We start from the raw sequence: 24,396 nt of genomic DNA, 5'->3' as shown, positions 1-24,396 counted from the left end.
TGGTCGCTGCCGCACATGCTTTAGAGGGGAGGAGGGAGAGTCAGTCGGGAAGTGCTGCTGTGCTGGTCTCAGGCTTTCACCCCCTCCCTGGCATCCGGTTTCCCCCCCCGGCCCCCCAAAGGACTGCACCCCCCCTGGGAAGGCCTCCGTGTTCCCCCTGGCCTCCTCGCACCGTTTACCTCATAGCTGAAGTCTGCAGCAAAGATCACGGTTACAGTGTCTTTGTAAACTTGCTTTGAGCTGTTTCCTCCGCTGTGATCCTGTCTCTGTCGTCAGAGGAGGGGCGGGACCGCAGCAGAGGAAACAGCTCAAAGCAAGTTTACAAAGACGCTGTAACCATGATCTTCGCTGCAGACTGCAGCTATGAGGTAAACAGTGCGGGGAGGCCAGGGGGAACATGGAGGCCTTCCTGGGGGGGTGCGCAGTCCTTCGGGGGGGGGGAGGGTCAGATCTTCAAGTGGGGGGGGGGTCAGACCTTCAAAGGGGGGACAGGCCAGGGATGATGGCATAGGCCTTCAGGGGGGACAGGCCTTCAAAGGGGAGGTGCACGCCTTTAGGGCGGGGCCCTGGTGTAGAAGTACACGGAGGGAGGGGGGTTCAAAGAGACATGCATTTGCCGGACTTTGGGGGGAAGAAATAATGGGTCTAAAAATAGAGGAGAGGGAGAGAGATGATGGACAATGGGATTTAGGGAGGGAAGGAACAGAAAGGGAGAGAAGTTGGACACAAGGGATGGTGTGGAGGGGGGATAGAGATACTGGATAGGAAGGTAGTTGGGAAAAGAAAGGGAGAGATGGTGGACCCTGGGGTGGTGGGGAAGGAGGGAGAGATGCTGAATGAAAGGGTAGTTAAGAAAAGGTGGATCTGTGGAGGGAGACAAAAAAAAGGAAAGATGCCAGACCTCCTGGAGAGGGAAGGGGAGGACAGAGATGGCAGATGGATGGTTAGAACGGAGAAAGAAGGAGACTCTGGCAAGCAAGTTATCAGAAGACAACCAGAGCCTGGGACCAACAAGATTTGAATAATGACCAGACAACAAAAGGTAGAAAAACTAATTCTATTTTCCATTTTCTGATTACAATATGCTAGATTTGAAACATGTTTCCTCCAGAGCTGGTGTTAGACTGCAAACGTGAGCTAGGATTTGAGAGAGGAAAAGTCTTTTTTGTTTGTTTATTTTGTTTACACCACAGCGCCAGTGTGGTTAGGAGAAGGCAAAGGGGGTGAAGAGGATATAAAATAGACCCACCAGGATGTTTGAAAAAAACACCCAATTGGGCAAGAAAATCGAATCGATAAACCAGTTCAATAGGCTGAATTGAATCAATTTTTTTTTCCTGAATCGGGCAGCACTACTCTGCAGAAGCAAAAGTTCATCATCCCTGAAGACAGTTGCCATGATTTTGCCTGCAGATATTTCTGTCTTGAACTGTTTTAGGGTGAGGGATGACTTGTGCTTCCATTGCATTGACTCAATTTTGGACTCAGGATTTCTGATATACCCAAATCTCATCTGGAAAGTCTCATCTCCAGTCACCAAACAATAAAAAAAAAATTAACAATCTTCATGGAGCATCTCCAAATTTTCCTGACAGCACTGGAGCATCGTGGCCTTCTAACATGGCATCAGCATTCTTGGAACCCATATTGCACTACCTTGGACATGCTCAACTTTTCATTAATTATTTTCCAAAGTATACCTGCCGAGATGCCCATTTCTTCAGCTATTTGGGAAACCTGACAAAATTAACTGACTTTCTTGCATATTTTTGTGGAGGTTGCTTCCACAGGCCATCCAGTGTGAGGGTTATCTTCAACCCCACTTAAACTGATTGGTACAAAATTTTACTTTGTTGGATGATGGAGCAGACTCACCATAAACAACAGTCATACGTTCATGGATCTTTTGGCTTTTCCCTTCTTTTATGAGAAAAATGTTATCACTGAACAGTGCTCCAAATCTAGCAGTTTCTTACTTGATTCGTCCTATTTCTTGGAATGTTAGACTCGCACTGAGCCACAACATGCACAGACTTGCTTCAACATGCTTGCTGCTTTGTTTCATACTCAGGCAGATAAATTATTAAACACCCTTCATAGTTCTTTTTACTTTGGCATATACTGTATACATTGTAAATGAATACAATAAAAGTTAAATACCTCTTTAACAGCTTCTTTGATGAAGTCTTTCCTATCAGATAAGTCATATCTGGGATAGGTTTCATTCACCTAGAATAAGCAAAAACAATCAACAACAAAAAAATCCAACAGTTGCAGTAATCTAAAGGGGGAGGAAGTAGACATTCTTTGTAAATCACCTTTATGAAATTAAACAGATGCCACCAAATCAGCACTGGCTAGCAGACAAATAAAAAAAATAATAAAACAAAGGAGAGCAAATCCTTTAGTTTTTTTTTCTATCACATGTACTAATTTAAAAAAGCTGTAATACAAAGAAGTAATAAGATGAAAATTTTCATGTTTTAGCTTTTACTTTCACACTTTTGTACATTTTCCACATTCTGCTCTCTAAAATGGACATGTGCATACCTTTAATTTAAATCTCATGTAATTATATTGCTTTTATAGCTCTTCAAAGACCTCAGCAATGTCACCCTTATCGACTCAAAACTTATCATCTACTGAGATTTAAACATCCAATTATCACTGGTTTTCTCAGATCTATTAATTATACTCATATAGCACAGTTACTTACCTTAACAGGTGTTATCTGGGGACAGCAAGCAGATATTCTCACATGTGGGTGACATCATCCATGGAGCCTAGCACAGCCAGTGCTAAAAGTGTACTGTCACTTTAAACTTCTTAAGAAACTTCAAGACTGCACATGCAAGTGCCTTCCCACCCGACGTCAGTTTGTAGCTCCTCAGTTCCATACGCAAGCAAAGAAGCCAACCAGGGGATGTGAAAATATCTGCCTGCTGTCCCCTGATAACACTTGTTACGGTAGTAACTGAGCTTTATCCTTGGACAAGCAGGCAGCATATTCTCACATGTGGGACTCCAAAGTTTATTGAATAGGATGATGGGAGAGTTGGCCATTAGGAAGAAAATAAATTCTGTAAAAACTGCTTGGTCGAAACCACTCTCTCATGTGGAATAGGATTCTAGACAGTAGTGAGATATAAATGTGTGAATTGATGAACACATCTCGGGGCCACCCTGGATTCATACCTTAGCTGGGTAAAGGACTGTGAAGTGAAGTAGGGGGCCAGTTACCACCTGGGAACAATCACTGAATAAGAGGAGCCCAACACTTTCGATAAATAGAATAGATTTTGTCCTTATCAGCTGTGTTCAAAACCCAAGTGATGACCAGCCTGTGGCGAGTTGCACCCTCCCTCTGAACACCAATCTGGTATACTTGTTCCATAGTGATGAGAGTGCCACGGGGCCCAGACCCACCTGTACCTGAAGCTAGAACTCCACGAGGCCATAACCCAGCCTCATCCACCAACTTGGGGACCCATGTTATACGCAGGTTCTTCTGGCATCCGTGGTTTTCCAGAAAAGCAGTCCATATTTATTCCCAAAGGCATCAATCAGTGTACGTATGCAGAGATAGGTTTTTGTGGGTATTGGGGCAGAAATAGCAGGAAAACCCCCTCCAGAGGTGGCCGCAGCACACCAGATAGCCATCTACTGCAAAGGCGGCATGAATTCAGCACATCACATCCTGCCCTGAGGAGTCCATCTGAGTGATTTTCTTCCAAAAACTAAGCTTGTGAGTGCTAAAAACAATTTTTATTCTAAATTGGAAAAATCCAAGGTGGCCACAGCAGGTGCCGATTTTGCATAAAAATAGTCTGAGAAAAATACCAGAAGCTCTCAAAAATGGCGATTTTAAAGAGGGGGTAGGGGTAGGACATGCAGGGAAACCTTCCAAAACCCCCTTTTTAAGACGCCCCCCAAAATCGCCAATTCAGGCTGTCAGTCTGTACTCATTGCGACATGTGCCGACTGGAAAAACACTGCTGAGAGAGCTGAAATAGCTTACAGGGAGATCCTCTGGCCTTAAGAAGCAGGCAAGCAGGACTTCAAATCTTCAGACTACCCTACTGGCTGGACATCCACACCCAGGTACTTCTGCCACCCTCGGATACGCCACGCAGACACCTAGCAAAGGAATGCAATCTGGCCCCAATCCTGGGCTTGCCCCCACAGAGCAACACAGTCTGCACTCGATCCACTAGCAGACAAACCTGGGGTGAGCAAGCTTCCAAAGGAACAGTCCCTGAGCCCCTATCTGAAGTACAGGCTGTCCAGAGGGTACACCGACAGGCAGCCAACCCTCTGGAAGGAGACTTTTCCAAAGGACTGCAACCTCCCGCAGACAATCTCTACAGCACAAGCGTGAAAACTGCAAACGATAAGAATGAATTTAAGCAAAAATTAACATGAGCAGAAAAGACAAACTTCTACAGTCTGGCTTGTAGGAAAGAAACTGATTCTTGAGGAGACAGCGCTGAGGTGTGAGGGGTGGAGCTTAAGTCTCTGGACTATGAAGCTTCCTACAAGTTCTGGTGGGTAGAATAAATTAACCCACTAGTCCCGGAATAAAGTGGGATTGTATAAGAACAGTACTATGACTGCTTGAGAGTTACTGTTAAAATAGTTGTGTCTCCCTTCCCACCTCACTCTATCATCCCCCCACCCCCACTTGTGGGTCCAGCATCTGTTCTTCCATTCTTTCTGGGTCACTCTCCCCCCAACTTCAAGCAGCAGAGCTGATCCCGACAAACCCCCTCCCCTCTCTTCCTCCATTCCTGAAGCAGCAGAGCTGGTGCTGACAACCCTCTCCCTCCTTCCTTTTGATCCCGAAGCAGTAGAGCAGGTCTTGGCAAACCCTCCCTCCATTCCTGAAGCAGCAGAGCCAATCCTGACGACGTCCCCTCCATCCCTCACTCACCTGAAGCAGTAGTGGCAGCTGGCAAGCAGAGGAAGCACTGGTAAACAGGCAATTTCTGTCCAGCCCTGGCAGGGCCTTTCCTCTGCCTCTGGAGGGGGTGTTGGGTCAGGTGCACGACTTTGGATATTGTCGAAGGAGCACGGGAGACTTTTTTTTGTCGCCAATTTTTTTGCTTGTTGGCTAAGAATGATAACAGTCTGTAGATTTGTTGTGATAAAGGTATGAAGACTTATGCAATCAAATCCTTTGGCCTCTGATTCTTAATTTCTTTTTTAAAAATGATTTCTATAATTGTTTTTCCATACAGAAGTATATAGTTTTTCTATATAAAGTGGTGTAAAGTATGTTCCACTGACACATACAACACCTTCTACTTTAATGCATTTTAAAACTGCATTTTTTAGACAGCAGAATGTAAAAAAAAATGTGTGTGTGTGTGAAGACTTAAACATTTGTTTTTAGGAAAAATAAAGTGAACATTTTATGAAGTTTTAAATATCAAAATACATACTTACAAAATGGAAAGATCAATAGCGGTGCAAAATGGAAATTATAAAAACTTCATTAAAATTTGGGAACCATTAACGTCCTTTTGTCATGATTAATGCCATTTTTCTATTATATCTATATTTAATATGTAAGATAAGGGTGGGGTGGGGGGAGGATTTATATTATATGAAAAATAACATTACTAGAGGGATTTCAAGGTGGGAGAGGGAGGGTTATATTTGCAATTATAAGATATAACGTTAAGATGTACAAGTGATTAAATATATGTTATTGTATTGCAATTTTTGTACACTTGATGAAAGTTTTAAAATCAATAAAGAATTTAAAAAAAAATAAAAAAATACATACTTACCTTTCTGCAAATCTGTTTCATTGTGACTTCTTCTAAATTGGCAGAAGCAAGCAGCTTCTTGACTGTTTCTTTTAGTTCTTCATCTGTAGGCGGCTTGTTCAACTTTTTGATAAGAGGTTCATCATCTGAACTATCAGATTCACTTTCTGAATCTAGCACTTTTGCACCTTTAAAAGTATAAAAATAAATATTTTACTTAAGATTTGTAAATAAGTCAAAACTATTTCCACATTTGCAAAGCTTCTTCATAAAAAAAAACCCAACACAAAACCTTTATAAACCTCATCAAAAAAAATGTTATATAGCTGTTATTACAATACAAATACAAATTTGCTATGAACCTTCTTTATAAGGAACCAATTATGGATCAGTTAATAAAATGATTTCTATGTTTGACACTTTCCATTTCAACACATATGATCAACACAAAGACAGACAGGTAAAGCAAAGTTACTCATGTGCAGCAGGATGAATACAATATCACCTGTTATTTATTTTAAAAATTTATATAGTGCTTAAATGCCTAGGCCAGGGGTGCCCAAAAGGTCGATCGCAATTGACCGGTAGATCGCAAAGGCAACGCGAGTTGATTGTGGAGCCCAACCTGGGCTCTGCGATCGACTCACATTGCCCTTGCGTTCTACCCATTCCCTGATGCTTTGGAAAAATATGTTGGCATAACAATAGAATGCAGACAATAAATTACAAAGAACATAGGATGCATGCAAAAAACCACTCTGTTGTAAAGCTACCAAGGCCTGGAGTTCATCGACTCTGTGGGCTAAAAAAAGACCACTTCCAAAACAAGACATTTCAGGTCAGGTATTTATGTATGTATTCAATTTTCTATACCGTTCTCCCAGGGGAGCTCAGACAGTTGTAGTTCAAAACTCGGGTTGTCATAATTGAATTTTGATACAGTCCGGTGAGCCTCACTTCAGTTGTTGGAAAAATAATGGAAGTGCTGCTGAAAGAAAGGATAGTGTACTTCCTTGAATCTAATGGGTTATAGGATCCAAGGCAACATGGCTTTACAAAAGGTAAATCGTGCCAAACGAACCTGATTGAATTTTTTGATTGGGTGACCAGAGAGCTGGATCGAGGACATATGCTAGATGTAATTTACTTAGATTTCAGCAAAGCCTTTGATACAGTTCCTCATAGGAGGCTGTTGATCAAACTTGAAGGGCTGAAGTTAGGACCCAAAGTGGTGAACTGGGTTAGAAACTGGCTGTCAGACAGATGCCAGAGGGTGGTGATTAATGGAAGTCGCTCGGAGGAAGGAAAGGTGAGTAGTGGAGTCCCTCAAGGTTTGGTGCTGGGGCCAATCCTGTTCAATATGTTTGTGAGTGACATTACTGAAGGGTTAGAAGGAAAAGTGTGCCTTTTTGCAGATGATACCAAGATTTGTAGCAGAGTAGACACCGAAGCGGGAGTGGAAAATATGAAAAAGGATCTGCAAAAGTTAGAGGAATGGTCTAATGCCTGGCAACTAAAATTCAATGCAAAGAAATGCAGAGTAATGCATTTGGGGATTAATAATCGGAAGGAACCATATATGCTGGGAGGAGAGAAGCTGATATGTTCGGACGGGGAGAGGGACCTTGGGGTGATAGTGTCTGAAGATCTAAAGGCGAAAATACAGTGTGACAAGGTAATAGCTGCTGCCAGAAGAATGCTGGGCTGAATAAAGTGAGGCGTAGCCAGTAGAAGCAAGAAGGTGTTGATGCCTCTGTACAGGCCATTGGTAAGGCCCCACTTGGAGTATTGTGTTCAGTTTTGGAGACCATATCTGGCGAAGGACGTAAGAAGACTTGAAACGGTCCAGAGGAGGGCGACGAAAATGATAGGAGGCTTGCGACAGAAGACGTATGAGGAAAGACTGGAAGCCCTGAATATGTATACCCTAGAGGAAAGGAGAGACAGGGGAGATATGATTCAGCTGGGGCACAAATTTTGAAGGGTATTAACATAGAACATAATCTTTTCCAGAGAAAGGAAAATGGTAAAACCAGAGGACATAAGTTTGAGGTTGAGGGGTAGTAGATTCAAAGGCAATTCTACTTTATGGAGAGTGTGGTGGATGCTTGGAATGCTTCCCGAGAGAGGTGGTGGAGAGTAAAACTGTGACTGAGTTCAAAGAATCATGGGATGAACACAGAGGATCTAGAATCAGAAAATAATATTAAAAATTGAACTAAGGCCAGTACTGGGCAGACCTGCACAGTCTATGCTCTGTATATGGCCATTTGGTGGAGGATGGGTTGGGGTGGCCATTTGGTCTGGGTCTGTATATAGCTATTTGGTGGAGGATGGGCTAGGGAGAGCTTCAATGGCCGGGAGGGTTTAGATGGGATGGAGTAGGTTTTAATGGAGATTTCTGCAGTAGGAACCCAAGCACAGTACCGGGTAGAGCTTTGGATTCTTGCCTAGAAAAGATAAGAAGAAAAAATTAAAAAAATTTAAATTGAATCAGGTTGGGCAGACTGGATGGACTATTTGGATCTTTATCTGCCGTCATCTACTATGCTACTATGACCAAACTTGTCCATAGTCCTGCCCTCTCTTCCAGGCAGAACGGTAGTGTAAACCTTGGCAGACTGATGGGATAACTGAGACTTCTCAAATCCCTTACAGTGGACCATCCGATATCGAGATTCCAACTTTGCTGGCACAGCAGTTACAGAATATGGTGTCTCAAGATTTCTTTTGAAAGTTTGAGAAAGAATGCCATTTATGGGTAATTTGAGAGATTCCCTGGGAGGATGAGGCATTCCCAGTTCTTCCAGATATTCCTCAGAGTATTTTTGTCAGATTCTAAAGATATGTTAAGATCTTTACTCATTTTACATATAAACTTGGTAAAAGATACCGGGTCTGAAGAGGTATGACCTCATTGAGGAGAAGGTGATCGAGAACCCTTTAAGGTAATTTTCATAGCAGAGAACGAAGGTGAAGCCTCTCTGGAGTATTGATACCTGATATCTGAGTCCAGAGGCAAAGATGACCCACTTCTGGAATGTGAAGAGAAACTTGCAGGAAAAGAACTCGACTGACGAGAGTAATGAGGTTGCACAACATGTCTCCTCAACAAAGGAATCTGTGGTCTTGTAGAGTCTCGATGTCTGGAGAAACGAGACCTGTCTTGAGAAGACCTGGGCCTCGATGGAGAAGGATGTCTCGAATAACGGCCTCGTGATTGTCTGGAAGATGAATGTCGAGGTTTCCTTGCCCTGTGCTTCGAAAAGGGCAATGCCTTATGTGAAGAGGTAGGGCTGGAAGTCAGAGAACGAGGATGAGATACCAAAAAGGATTCATCTCCTTGTAACGAGGTATCTCGAGGCACTCTTAAGGACTTGACTCCTTGTATAGAGTGTGCAGACTGAGCTCGAGGCACTCTCAAGGACTTAACTCCTTGAATAGAGTGTGTAGATTCATCTGGAGGCACTCTTAAGGATTCGATTCCTTGAACTTGAGGCACTGCTAAGGACTCAACTCCTTGTAATACTGCTCAGGCTGGACTGCAGGAAGCAGAGTCAAGACAGGAGTAAATTGGGCAAGCATGTTACCAAACTCCTGATGCAAAAGAGTTGCCAACACATTCTCCAAAACCGGCAGAAGAAAAAGGTCTCAATTTAGAGACTCGTTTCTTGGGAAGCTTCAAAACCACCAGGTCTAAGGGTGGCATGTCTGGAGGAGTTGGCTTAGCTATCTTACCTGAAGGAGTCAGTGAGGATAACGGCTCCTCAGGAGAAGATTTAACTGATTTCCCCAAAGACAAGAACTTCCCAAATGAGGAAGGTTTGATTAAGGTCAAGGTGAAAAGCAGTAGCCCCGTAGAAGATTTCACTGGATTCAGGGTCGAGGTCGGGACTGGAATTTGGGTTAGAGCCTTAGGTAAAGGCCTATCCATACCGCCAAATATTTTTTCTATCTGAACTCGAAGTTTAAGGGCTCGAGTTTGAAGCGTAGCACAGCGGGCACATGACTTTGGACGATGGTCAGATCCTAAACACTGTATACAGCACTTGTGTGGGTCAGTGAGGGAGATTGCATGCTGGCACCGGCTACACTTCTTGAAGCCTGTGACTGGCTGGGACATAGAATGTAAAACAGCTGCAGCTAAATCGAAGCCCGCAGGCAGATGCCGCGGGGTAGGCCCCACTGTGACATGGAGAAAATAACAAATTAATATATATATTTATTCATTTTTTTAAAGAAAAATGAAACGCGCAATAAACACAGCAACCCCGTTAAGGAAAAACACGAGCCGTGGTGAGAGAAGGCACGAGTAGAACTAAGTCTGGTGCAGAGCGTTTAAACGAGGAAAACTGAAAACTGAGGAGACACGTGCCTTATATTGGGCGGGAAGGCACTCGTGCATGCGCAGTGTGGCAGTTGCAAACTTTCTAAAAGTTTTACAAGCAAGTCTGCTTGCGAGGCTGTCTGCATCCGGGCTCCGTGGATGACATCACCCACATGTGAGAATATGCTGCCTGCTTATCCTGGGATAATGCTTGCTCCTGACCTGAGTTCGAGAGCCATCTAGCGAGAGAGGGATATTGCTGGACCACCAGGCTGTTTAAAAATGGTACCAACGACAGTGGCAGTGCTGAGAGGCCGGGGGGGGGGGGGGGGGGGGGGGGGGGGGGGAGGGGGATTGCTGTTTTGAAAAGGTAAGGCGGGGGGGGGGGGGGGTTGTTTTGAAAAGGTGCAGCAGCAGCGGGAGGGTGTTTTACAATGCTAAGGGGGGGGGTACAAATTTTGTATCCTCGCTACATAAGACGCACCAAGATTTCCACCCACTTTTGGGTAAAAAAAAATGTGAATCTTATGGAGCAAAAAATATGGTAGTCCAATTTTCTTTAGCTCCACAAGGAGCATCAGCTTTCAAGTAGATTAACCATTTATTTAATACCTTATTCTAGTCTGCCCCCCCCCCCAAAAAAAAAAAAAAACCCCAACAAAAACAAAACTAAGGAATTATCTCTCCCCATGCTACTTTTTACCTTTGGTTTCTACTATCCTCCAATATGCACCTTCAGCATCTTCCTGACCAGATATAACAAATTCTTAGTTATTAGATCTGAACCTCAACTCCCACACGGCAGTGTTGCTATATGAGTAATAGTTATTAGCTCACTCCTTTTTTATATTTTATTTTAAAGGACTTTGTGAAGGTCAAACTAAAAACAGCATATACTGCATTACCAAGATCACAAAATGTTGTCCCTTACCCCGTTTTGCATTGTTCTGATTTTTTTTAGGTGTGCTACTGTCAGCTTTCTTGATATTAGCAGACTTAACAGTTGTTTTGCTTTTTGGAGTGGCTTTCTGTTTAGGTGTTTCTTTTTTTGCAGTCTTCTTGGGTGGCTGTAGAAAAAACAGTGGTGGATAAGAACATTACAGTATACAGATACCAGTTTTCTTATATATGCTACTGTTCTGCAAGATAATATCATGCCCTACATCCAAGTCTGTTTTCTAATCTGCAAAGTTTGCCTATAATTCAATATTGTGATAAATGCAAAGAGATCAAACAATGAAATTATCTTATCTCAAGAACACAGAAGCTAGCAGTTGAGATCTTTTTCATTATCCCTTCTGTGAAAGAAGGACCTCCTCCCAAGGTCTACTGAAGCCTTTTAGGGTCTGATTTACCGTATTTTATGCTCCATAAGATGCACCCTAGATTTAGAAGAGGAAAACAAGAAAAACCCCCATTCTGAACCAAATTCTCCCTGCCAGGCTCTACACCCTGTCTCCCTTCTGGTAGTCTAGTGGTAGGCAGGGACAGGGCACGAAGGCCTAGTGCAAGCAGGGCCCCCCACCCCGAGGCAAGCAAGCAGACAGGCAGGGCTCCCCAAAGTGCATAATCTTTCTTCTCTTCTTCACTATCCATGTGTACCATTTCCTCCCCTTCCATTAAGTATCGCATCTCTGTATCTTTATTCCTACCCTTTTCAGCATTATTCCATGTCCCTGTCCCTATGCTCCCTCCTCCTTCAGCATTTCTTTGCTCTGTCTCTTTCCCTCCCCTAATAGACCTGGTTCTTATGCTGGGATTGTCCTTTCCTTCTTCCTATACTCCTCATCCCCACCCTGAGGCAAGCAGGCAGGCCCCCTCCGACCTCTCCCCCGTACCTTTAGTTCCTCCAGCGCAGCTTGATTGGCCCATTCCTCCATGTCCCGCCCGAACGCGAAGGGAGTCAGAGGAGTGGCGGTGGAGGCAGCTGAGGCCCGAATGTGCAGCCACGGGGGATAGGAAGGAGGAAAACGGGAAGCCAGAACCTGCCGCCCCTGTTACTATTTCTGTAGCTGCTCGCTCTCTTCCGGGCTGTGCTGCCATGCCGAGACTCCCAGTGGCTTCCGGATCTGATGTCTGCTGCTCGCGCCCAGCCTGTGGGGAGTGTGTGGGAAGCAGGACTCACTGTCTCCAGCTGCCTCTACAGCGGCAGAGTGATGCGCAAAGCTGCCTGCCTAGTCAGCTGACGCAGCTGCCTCCTCTTCCCTTTTGTAACAGCAGAGTGGCGCACAAGGCTGCCTGCCTGGTCCCGCGCCACTTCCCGCGAGAAGTCCTATTTATTGTTATTTATTCATCCACTTCCACCATTTTTAGGTAGATTAGTATTTCCTACATTTTGTGGATTATGGACGGCCAGTCATGGCACTCCGGATTGAGTTTTTCTTCAGAATTAGTGGCGGACGCGCTTAAAGGCATGACTTTGAAGCAGTATGCAGAGAATCAGTCCTCAGGTGATCAGTGGGGGTCGTATATTAACAACAATAAACATTCGATTAAGGCAGATTTGCATGGAGCAATGCTGAGAGTACTGCAAACAAGAATACATTCCTAGAAGAGTGAATTTAAAACCACGATTATTTAATGATGACCAAGAGTTTGATATCAAGTGGCATCAAATTTTAAATAAATGTTCACTTGTCTTGATGGTGCTCATTATATAAAGAACAAACGTAGAAGTTGAAGAAATTAAAAAAGAAATTGAAAAAAATGAGAATAACCTCAGGATAGATTTAAGTCCATAGCATTTTGAATCGCAATTAGTAGAAATTAAGAAGAAGTTGGAACAATTTCAGATAGATATACAAAGAATGAAATTGAGGAAATAGAAAAGAGATGAGGATGATTATAAAGCAGACAGGGTGTATTCATGGAAAAAGAAAAAACAACAAGAAGTAGGCACCTCTGATGTCACAAGTTGAAATAGAACAGTAGCGTTTAACGGGTCCTCTAGTTCGGTAACAAGTGGGGACATGTCAGGAGACGAAAGGCAGAAGACTTTTTTACAGCAAGGCAACAAAAGAGGAAGAGTAAAAAGAAGAGCACAATATCGGGGAGTGCAAACCCGCTTCCAGAAATAGAATTGACATCACAAGAGGGAGTGGTCATCAATTTAACACAAAGACCCCTTACTATTGTTGAACAGAGAGCTCTTCAAAAGGGTCTAACTTTTGTCAAAACTTATAAACATGATCCATTTCAGACAAGAGTAGATATTGAAAAATTCATTCGTTTGTTACACTTGAAATGTTTTTTCTATAGTACAGATGTGACACAAGAAGTGGGAACGCATTTTAGACCTCACTCTACATGGTTTCCGCCTACCCCATTAGATCCTCTATTAAAATCATTTAAAGAATTAGTGCTAGAAAATATTATACAAATGGAAAAACGGACTGGGAGAATTACATATAATTTTAATAGGAAAGAGCAGGAAGCCCTAAAACACCTTAAAGGGGACCCCAAAGTAATTATTAAGAAAGCAGACAAAGGAGGGGCTATTGTTTTACAGACGAGACATGATTACATTACTGAGATACAGAGGCAATTGATTAAAGAAAATTATTATCTATTGTTATTGACTGTTGGATTGATGATGAGAATAGAAAGTTTAACTAGAGATGGTTTAGAGAAAGGATATTTGACTAAGGCTGAGTTTAAATACTTGAATTTAAAGACCCCGAAATGTCCAGTATTGTATATGCTGCCTAAAGTACATAAGCGTTTGGATCAACCACCAGGCAGACCAATTGTTTCTAGCCGGGGTTCATTATTAGAACCACTATCCAATTTCATAGATCATTTTCTGCAACCCTATGTGAAAGAATCTTTTTCCTACATTCAAGATTCTGCTGATTTTCTCAAAAAAATTTCTAATTTGCAGTTTACAGCAATGGAAGAAATCTGGTTAGTAACTCTAGATGTACAATCGTTATACACTGTCATCCCCCAGCAAGAAGCACAAGTGATACGTACATTTCTAGACCAACGTGATGACAATCAGAAAATTCCCAGGGACTTTCTTATTGAGATAGCGAGGATAGCCATGTGTGAAAATTTTTTCACTTTTGATGGAAATTATTATAAACAGATGGGGGTGGCCATGGGGGCCACAATGGTGCCATCTATCACTAATCTATTTATGTCTGATTTTGAAACAAGATGGGTTTTGGCAAACCCGTATTCAAATTGGTCTAGGTTTATAGATGATGTGTTCCCGATTTGGAGAGGTAACCGAATACATCTAGAAGAGTTCCTGAAATGGCTGAATAATTGCCATTCAAACTAGAGAGTTGCGCGGGGACAGAAATCCCACCCGTCCCCGCCAAAATCCCACCCATCCCCGTGAGGAATCCCTCCGTCCCCACCCGTCCCCGTGAGGAATCCCTCCGTCCCCACCCGTCCCCGCGAGGAATCCCCTCCGTCACCATCCTTCCCTATAAACTTCAGAAATAGTTATTTTATTTAATTATGCTACTGAATTAAAGGCTCTGGAGAGACCCATTTACAAATAAGCAAAGAGATTATTAATTTGGAAATATTAATTGGGAAGAATACATACTTTGTAAATGGGTTTCTACCAGAACCTCTAATGTAAATTTAAAATATAAATACTCAGCTGATGAGAACCCACAAACTGTCAGCTGAGGACTTCCTTTGCAGTTGGCCGGGGGTCCCTTTTGCCAAGCTTGGCAGGCAGCAGTAGCATCCCTGAGTCACAGATGCTGGCACCTCAGTGGCTCATGGATGCTGCCAGCGACTGCTGCGCTTGGTGGAGGGGAGTTCTGGCCATCTCTAGAGGAGGTCCTCTGCTGGCGGTGCTTGGGGATCCCCACCAGTCACAGCAAGGGTCAACAAGTACTTCAACACTGTAGAAATAAAACCAGAAATGCATTTCCTTTTCTTTTGAACACAAAACAAAGACATCTGCCATATACATTTCCCAAAGCTAACATATTTTAGTCAATAAATTCCGTTTTTTACCTTTGTTGACTGGAGACTTATTTTTCCATAAAGTTGGTCCCAGTTTCTTTTTTCCGCTTTCCCATCTTCTGTAAATTCTTCTGTTGCTGTCCATTGGTTCCCCCTACCATGGTCCAGCATTTATCTCTTTCTCATCTTTCGTGCCTGCCCACCAGCCCCATGCCCAACATTTCTCCTTCTATCACCCCTCTCCAACACTATGCCACATCTCTCCCTCCATTCCCTTCACCACTGTCCAATATTCCTCCCTCTTGCATCCCTTTCAATCTGTCCCATTGTTCCCTTGCCACATTTCTCACTCTCATCTTTTTCTTCCCTATCACATTCTGTACCTTCCTCCCTACGACCAAAAATTCTCCTCTTTCTTCCATTTGCCGTGTGTACACAACCATCTCTCTTTCCCGCTCATTGACACACCCACACCCAATTCTCTCTTTCTATTCCCTCCCCACCTCAGCATCTCTTTCCCTCCCTTCCTCTCTCCCCAGTTCATGACTTCTGTGTCCAAAAATGTACTCCCTTCCACCACTTCATTTGAGTCTAGATAACAGCAGGGGTTGGAGGCAGCCTGCAGCAAGCCATATGTAGCCGACCCAGAAGTCTTCCCCCGAAGTCAGAGCTGACATCGGAGGGAAGGCTTTGCATCAGTCTGGCGGTGGCTGAGGTGTCAGGTGGGAGGGGGTAGATACTGGATGTAGGAGGTGAGAGGAGACAGACTGTAGATAGAAATGGGGAGGGATCAGACACACTGGATGAAAGGGGAAAGATAAGACAAGCTGGAATGCCTGGGGAGAGAGAAAAAGACAGATGATGGATGTAAAGAAAAGGAGAGGGGAGGAAGACATTGAATGGAAAGGAGGAGAAGGGGAGGATACGGATGGAAGGGAGGAAAGAGAAAGATGGAGCAGACACTGAATAGAAGGGGGAGAAAGAGAAATAAAGCAGATGCTGGGCTGAAAGGGGGGGAAAGATGGGCAGATGCTGGATGGAAGGGGGAGAAAGAAGGGTGGATGATGGATGGGATGACAGAGGGGGCAGAAAGGAGGAAGAGAGGAGACAGATCAGATGCTGGGCAGAAGCAGAAGACAGAGGGGCAGATGCTGGATGGAAAGAGGAGGGGCAGATGGTGGATGGAAAGGGACCTCAGGTCAGCATCTGAATGGCCGTGCAAGTCTACATGGGTCCAAATGGTGCCACACACTGCTAGACCCCCCCCAGTCCATTGTGCTTTCTAGAAGCCAGTATTGTGGTGCAGCCTGGTCCGCTAGGTTTTCTCCCCCTAGATTGGGACAGACTGTGCTTTTGCCAGCAGAGGCAGAGTGGTGAGCCTGCACGATGGTGAACTAGCCCCCCTCCCCACCCCACCCCACCCCACCCCACAAGTGTCCTCCACCCAGAACAGGACCGAATCTGGGTTCCCAGTGGCTGAGCAGTGAGCCTACCAAGGCATCCCCTACCAAGAATGGAACCAACTCTGCATTCCCGGCCTTTGTATGAGGGAGGTCTGGTGCCCCAGAGTAAGAAGACTTAGAGCAGGGGTGCCCACACTTTATGGGCTTGCGAGCTACTTTTATAATGACTAAGTCAAAATGATCTACCAACAATAAAATTTAAAAAAAACCACAAAGCACAATGAAAGGCAGAGAAAATGTTAGTTATTCATATTCCGGGTTTTTTCAAAGAGGTCATGGCAGATTACTCTATGCAACGTCACCTCGGTAACAAAATACAAAAATAGACAAATACACCCCCTCCCTTTTTACTAAAACACAATAGTAGGTTTTAGCACAGGGAGTTACGCTGAATGCCTCGCGCTGCTCTCAATGCTCATAGGCTCCCTGCGCTAAAAAACGATACTGCGGTTTAGTAAAAGGGAGCCATAGTGCAAAATATAGACAGCAGATATAAATTCTCAAAACAGACACATTTTGATCACTAAATTGAAAATAAAATCATTTTTCCTACCTTTGCTGTTTGGTGATTTCATGAGTCTCTGGTTGCACTTTCTTCTTCTGACTGTGCATCCAATCTTTCTTCCTTTCTTTCAGCCTCCTGTATGTTTCCTCTCCTCCAGACCTCATTCTCTCCCCCAACTTTTTCTTTCTGTCTCCTTGTTCCCCCTTCTTTCTGTCTCCCTGTCTGCCCCCTTTCTTTCTTTCTCCGTGCCCTCCCCCAAGCCACTCGGTTTGCTGCCACCGCCATCGGGGAATAGCCCCCAAGCCACCGCTGTCCCAAGCTTTCCCTGCAGAAGTGTCACGCTGACCAGCATTCCGCTCCCTGACGTCAATTCTGACGTAGGAGAGGAAGTTCCAGGCCAACAAGGCATTTCTCCTCATTCCATCCAGCCTGAGCCCCATCTCTCCTTGATCCAGCATTTCCCTTCTGTGTTTGTCAGAATTACCATTCCACCTATTTTCCAGCATCACCCTTCTTTGTGTCCATCTCACCTATATCCCTATCTCACCACTTTTTCAGAATCTTCATTTGTCTCTGTCCTTGTCTTTACTCCATGTTCACCATTTGCCCTTTCAATGTCTTTATCTCCCCCCCCACTTTTTCAGCATTACTTCTATGTCTCTATTTCACCTCCTCTTCATGTCCCCTCTGTATCTCTATCCTTATTCAGTAGGTCCTGCTTACCCTTTCTCTTCTTTGTGTCACTATCTCCATTTTCAGCTTTCTCCCCTTTTCCTTTGTTACTGCACCCGGTAGCCAGAATCTTTCCACCCTCCCTCCACTCCGGCCCAGCCCAGTATGAAATATTTCCTTTTGTTTCCCTCCCCTCTCTCTCTCTCTTCTCCTTCCTCACCCACGAGTCCTGCATCTGGCCCTCTCCCTTCTACCTGCACCTGGCAACACCCCCCTGCTCCGCGGCTCTCTTCAGCAACTCGTCAGCAGCGGTGATCAAGACAAGCTGCCGACATCGAGGCCTTCCCTCTACGAGTCCCGCCTTTGTGGAAAAAGGAAGTTGAAACAAGCGGGACTCGCAGAGGGTAGGCCCCGACGTCAGAAGCTTGTGTCGATCGCTGCTGCTGAGTTGCCGAAGAGAGCTGCGGAGCAGGGGGTGTGGCCGGAAGCAGGTAGAAGGGAGAGGGAGATAGGAAGGCTGTAAAAGCTCCGGAGCATGACACCGACCCCGGCCAGGATGATTTCTTTATCAGGCTGCTGCTGCCGCTGCCACCCCCCACCCGAAATGACAAAAACAGCCTAATGCCCGCGTCGGCGTCTTTGACGTCGGGGAGAGGAAGGCTGATAGGCCCGGTAGATCGGGACGGCAACACGAGTCTATCACGGAGCCCGGGATGGGCTCTGCGATTGACTCACGTTGCCTTCCTGAACTAACGGTTGATCGCGATCAACGTGTTGGGCACCCCTGACTTACAGCCATAGCACACGAGAGAGACTCCCACGGGGATGAAAATAGCCTACCTAAATTCTGGCGATGCAGGCATGCAGCTTACAAGTCCGGCGTCGCGGCGGGAAATAGCCATGCTGAGCAGTAAGCTCAGCACGTACACAGATGAAAGCCTTGCTTGCTGATTGGTCCGGCGGCACGTCGGGGCAGAGGGATCCTGAAGGCGGACCGAGTGTGCATATAGAACGAGTTCACCGAGCCCTTGGTCGAGTCCAGGGGAACCTCCCTAGGGACATTGTGCTTTGTCTTAGTTCCTTTGCGGTGAAGGAGACCATTTTACAAACAGCCCGACAACACGCAGATTATAAGTGGAATGGGCTCCCGGTTGCTGTTTTTCAGGATCTGGCGGCCGTTACCCTGCAGAAACGACGTGATTTTCAGGGGGGTCACAAGATATTTACGACAGGCTGGCTATAAATATTGCTGGCAATTTCCTTTTGCTCTGTTGATGACTATTGGGACTGAGCACAGAAGGGTGCGGACCCCGACGGAGGCGTGGAATGTCTTGAAGGAATTGTTGGGAGATGCTGTTCCGGTGGAGGTGTCCAGTGAGGCGGGACGGCGTGATGGCGGAGTCCGTCCTTCTCAGTGGCAGAGTGCGCGCCCACAACGCCAGAGGCGCGGTGTCCCGGCTGAGCCTGCAGTTGGTTGATCGTTTTGCTGCGGCCGAGGAGGATCTGCACTGGACTTCTTTTTTCTGTCTCTTTCCTTGGTTGGAATGAGTGTTTGGTAGTTTGGAGTTGGGTGGGCTTTGTGGAGTGATGGTAGTCTGGTTGTGGGGGTAGTATGTTTGTGGAGTATGGGGGATGGATGGGGGGGGTTTGTATGGGGAAGTGGGCGGTGGGTGAGTGGGGGTGTGGTGGGTTTGTGGGGTAGTTTGCGTGGGTCGTATGAGTGGGCGGTATGTTGCGGCCTTGCTGCTAGTGGGCCTTCCTTGACCGAATAACTCCAGTCATTCTTGGGGCTGGAGATGGTAGGGGGAGGGGATTGGGGTGGGGGGATTTGGGGTTAGGGTATGGGAGGTGGGGGGATTTGTTGGGGTCGGTTCCTTGGATACAGTAGGGGGGTTTGGGTATTTGGGGGAGACCGCAGTTGGAGGCTGGGCTGACTGCGTTGTAATTTGGGTGATAGGTGGTTGTGGGCGTGTGGTTTTGGGTTCTGATGGTTAAAGTGGTTACTTGGAATGTGGGGGGTATAAATTCGCCGATTAAACGGTCCAAAATTTTACACCATTTACAGCGGCATCGAGTTGATGTGGCCTTATTGCAAGAAACTCACTTGGATGAGAAAGAACATTGTAAACTTAAACGCTGGTGGGTTGGAGACTCTGTAGCGGCGGATGGGGTGGGAAAGAAGAGAGGGGTTGCTATTCTGTTTCGGAAAGGGGTAGTGACTGATCTTACGTTGTTGGCCGCGGATGCCGGTGGGAGGTATGTGATCTGTGTGGGGGTGGTGGACCGGCAGCTGTTGCTTTTTTGTTGTATCTATGCTCCGAATGTCTATGATCCCCTTTTTTATAAGATTATGGTGACGGCACTGTCCGCATATCGGGGAACTCCGATGATTGTAGGAGGCGATTTTAATGCTGTCTGGGACCCCGATATGGACTGTTCGGCGAAACCGGGGGCTGGGAGGTTTGCTGGTTCCCGGTGTCTGCAGAATTTGGGTCAGTTGTTGGATTTGGTGGACGTTTGGCGGGTGTTACACCCGGATGTGAAGGATTATACCCACTTATCTCGGGCGAATAATACGCAGTCTCGAATTGATTACCTCCTGGTGTCTAGCTCGCTTTTTGGGTCGGTGGGGGACGCAGATCTTGGAGCGGTGGTGATTTCCGATCATGCAATGGCTTGGCTTACTTTGGAGGGAGGGCCCCCGAGTGTGCGTGGTCGGCGCTGGGTGTTCCCGCTTTCCTTTTATAATGACCTTAAGTTTCAGGAAATGTTGAGAGACAGTTGGAGGACTTATGCTTTTACTAATGCAGCTCATCAGGATCACCCAGTGCTCTTTTGGGATGCTGCTAAGGCAGTGTTGCGGGGGGGCCATCATTAGTTATTCCGCTTACGCTCGCAAGGCACGGGATCGGGAGATCCTACGTTTGGATAAGGCATTACGGCAGGCACGTCGACATTATGGTCAGACCCAGCAGCCAGCAGATCGTGCTCAGTATTTGGAGCTCCAGGTGGCTCTTAATGAGCTTTTGCATAAACGAGCGCGCAAATCCATGGCCTATTATAAGTATCAGTTGTATCGGCATGGCCAGAAAGGGGATCGGTTGATGGCTCGCCTGATCTCCTCGAGTGGGGCCCGCGGAAGGTGCTGACTTTGAAGGATCCGAGTGGGCGTCGGGTTACCACGGATGCGGGTGTTTGTGAGATTTTTCGGGATTATTATCGTGTGCTCTATGCCCCTCCTGATGAGAATGGGTTGGGTGGGCGCACCTATTTGTAGAATGTTACTCATCCCCGGCTGACTTCACTGGAGCGGTCGCAGTTGGAAGCCTTAGTGACTCCGGAAGAGGTATATATGGCGATTGTGCAGAGCCTTTTGTTGAAGGCCCCGGGAGAGGATGGGTTATGTAACGAGTTTTCTAAGATTTTGGGTGAAGGGATAGTGCATCCTTTGGCTCAGGCATTTAATGTGATGATTCAGGCGGAGGCTCTGCCTGAGCGGTTGAATCTTGCGCGGATTTTGGTGCTCTCGAAGCCGGGTAGGGACCCGACGGTGCCGGAGGCGTATCGCCCGATCTCTTTGTTGAATGCCGAAGTTAAACTATTGGCTAAAATCATGGCGAATAGGTTGGCAAAGGTTCTTCCGCGGCTTTTGCATGAAGCGCAGGTGGGGTTTGTCCAGGGAAGATCGATAGCCGTGAATATGCGTAAGCTCTTGCTGTCCCTGGAGATGTGGGCCTCACAGAACTCGCGGGCGCTGTTGATTAGTTTTGACGCTGAAAAGGCATTCGATCGGGTGCAGTGGGAATTTATGTTTGATACATTGATGGATTATGGAATTGGGGGCAATTTTCTTTCGGCGGTGCGGGCGTTGTATGCTTTGCCTCAAGCTCGCATTTTGGTGAATGGGGTGGAATCTGACCTTTTTGATATCTCTTGTGGGACGCGACAGGGTTGCCCATTGTCCCCGTTGTTTTTCGCTTTGACATTGGACCCTCTGGTACGAGATGTTTATGCGATGCCGACGATACAGGGATTTCAGGTGGGGGACCAGCAGTTTAAATTGGCGGCGTATGCAGATGACTTGTTGGTACATGTTGTGGATCCTGAGCGGTCTTTGTTTGCACTCTTGGAGTTGTTGCGTGAGTATGGGGCTTATGCCGGTTTGCGGCTTAACTTAGATAAGTCTGAGGCGTTGGCCTCTTCTGCAGATGTTTGGGAGGCTTGGGGGGGGGGGGGGCGCTTTCCTTTGCGGTGGGCACCCTGGTTCGTTTCGCTATCTGGGGGTTCACATAGCTATGGATGTCCGTACCTTGTATCATTTGAATGTGGCTCCGCTGTTGTTGGACACTAAACGTTGGTTGGATGGTTGGCAATTGCTTCCCTTATCATTGATGGGGAGGAGTCAGCTGGTCCGGATGATAGTGTTGCCACGGTGGCTTTATTTATTTCAAACCCTTCCTCTGCATTTGTTGCGGAAAGATCATCGTAAGATCCAGGGCATGCTTTCTAAATTTGTATGGGCGGCGAAGAAACCTAAGATGCCCTTACAGGGTTTACAGGGGGGTTGGAGCCAGGGGGGCTTGGGTCTACCTAATTTACAACGTTATAACCATGCTTGTTTGTTACATCACTTGGGGGATTGGTTGAGGGGGGGTCGACTGTGTTTACACCTGTGCCTATGGAACGGGCATATTATGCTCCTGCGCACATTTTATCAATGGTGCATCTTCCATGCGCGCTGTTGCCAGCTCGGTTTCGTCGTAGTCTGCTGGTGAGTTCCATGCAGGCGGCGTGGAGGTGGTTAGTTTGTAATTTGGATGGGGACCCATGTCTTACAGATCAGATACCGCTTCGTGGACACTCACCCTTCCCACCAGGGTCTGACAACGCAGCTTTTTGTTATTGGGAACGAGAGGGGGTTTGGCAGTTGGAGCATGTTATGACATCGGAGGGGACTTTAGTGGAGTTTGCGGCTTTACAACATCGTGTTGGGGCCCAATGGGGTAATTTATTTGCATATACTCAACTTAAACATTTTTGGGCCACTCTGGACCAGGGGCAGCTGGGAGCCAGAATTGGTTCCCGCCTGCGGGAATTTTTTGGATTTGATAATGAGGAGGGTTTGTCGGTGTCGATGCTTTATAAGGGTTTGGGGAAGGTGGAAGCATGTAAGGATGTGAGTGTTTATCGTAGAAGTTGGGAAAAGGACTTGCAACTGCCTTTACAGGAGTGGGATATTGTTGCGCAAATAGGGGGGTTCCCGCCCTGACCCGTAGTGCGCCCCTGTAGGAATGCTACTATCGGGTGGTTTTTAGGGCTTATCTTACACCTCAGCAGTATTATTATTGTGGGGGTGCTGGGTCTCCGTTGTGTCGTAAATATGGGTTGGGAGACGGGACCTTTGGCCATATGTTCTGGGGGTGCTCGGTCATACAATCCTATTGGCGGGAGATTTTACAGTTTATGCGCACCAGGCTGGGGTTAGCATTGGAGGGCACGCCGGATCAGTTGGTGTTGGATTTGACTGGGGCGTATGGGTCGATGGTTGGATTGCGTAAATTGTTATGCCGGAAGCTAGCCTTGGTGGCTCGGAAGGGTATTTTGAAATTTTGGATTTCTCCTGAGCCTCCAGGGTTTTGGCTTTGGAGGGGTGATGTGCATCAATTGGCCTGTTGGGAAGCCAGAGATGCAAAGGGTTCTAGGAAGGGGGGGCAGAGATATTTGAGGCTCTGGGATCCCTATCTTCAGCTCCTCCATCCCAGGGGGCGCAGTCTGCTCTTGAATGAGTTGCGCTGTTCCTAGCTCTTTGGGGTTGTAGTTGAGGTTGGGTGTAAATTTTATTTTATTTTTTTAATTTTTTTTTTAATTTCTCCTCTACTAGAAGTGGATGTTAGTGGGGGGAGGAACCGGGGGGTTGGGCGGGGTTATTTTAGGCTCTAGGAGCCTTGGGGGGGGGGGGCGTGCAGTGCATGTGGCCCGGGGATTATCAGAGTCCAAATTCCCAGGCACTTTTCAAGTTGTTGGTTGTGATTGTCTTGCGGGCCCTTCTTCTTTCTTTTTGTTCTTTGTGGATTGTTGTTGGGGGGGGGGGGGGGGTTTGGGAGGATTGTTTTGGTTTCAGCTTTATCATTGTGTATGGAGCTTTTTCAATGCCAATACAAAAATAAAAATTGTTTTGACACTAAAGGAAGAATTGAGCCTCATTGTATTGAGAGGCATAGAGAGAATTATAATACAGTCAGGGCACTCTGCATGTGGCAATTGTAAGAACTGCGCAATTATGGTGACGTCCACAGAGTTCATTAATCCCTTAAATCAGAAGAGGTATACATTTAGATACAAGACGACCTGTGTGACCGAATTTGTAGTATACTGCATAGTGTGCCCATGCTCTAAAGCAGGGGTGTCCAACCTTTTGGCTTCACTGGGCCGCATTGGCCAAAAAAAAAAGTTTCTGGGGCCACACAAACTTTCAAACGCTGCAGCAAGACACAGGAGGGAGCCGGCAAGATGGTAAACACCTGGGGTCAACAGAGGAAAACACTGCATCACTTTTGACCGGGGCCGCACAAACTACTTCATGGGGCCGCATGTGGCCCTTGGGCCGCAGGTTGGACACTCCTGTGGGCCAAATGAGTAGACAACTTAGGATCCGGTTGAATGAGCACAGAAGTGCTATTAACAGGCAGGTTACCCAAGCCCTGATGGTACAGCACTGTCTGGATCATA

The 24,396-nt window shown here is 46.2% G+C and overlaps 1 protein-coding gene across 2 annotated transcripts in view; it reads right to left on the bottom strand.

Annotated features, from left to right (window-relative positions):
* Positions 1-24,396, bottom strand: part of DEK (DEK proto-oncogene) — a 151,159-nt gene that overhangs the window by 2,672 nt on the left and 124,091 nt on the right. For both annotated transcript variants that reach the window (XM_033934578.1, XM_033934576.1), the window contains exons 8-10: positions 11,030-11,165; positions 5,793-5,959; positions 2,161-2,229 (exon numbers count right to left, since the gene is read on the bottom strand). In XM_033934578.1, the coding sequence (XP_033790469.1) occupies positions 2,161-2,229; positions 5,793-5,959; positions 11,030-11,165 (372 nt within the window). The remainder of the gene's footprint in view (positions 1-2,160; positions 2,230-5,792; positions 5,960-11,029; positions 11,166-24,396) is intronic.

This window comes from Geotrypetes seraphini, chromosome 2 (genome assembly GCF_902459505.1).
Source record: "Geotrypetes seraphini chromosome 2, aGeoSer1.1, whole genome shotgun sequence".
Lineage (NCBI taxonomy): Eukaryota > Metazoa > Chordata > Amphibia > Gymnophiona > Dermophiidae > Geotrypetes > Geotrypetes seraphini.
This window is presented reverse-complemented; position numbering and strand designations above follow the sequence as displayed.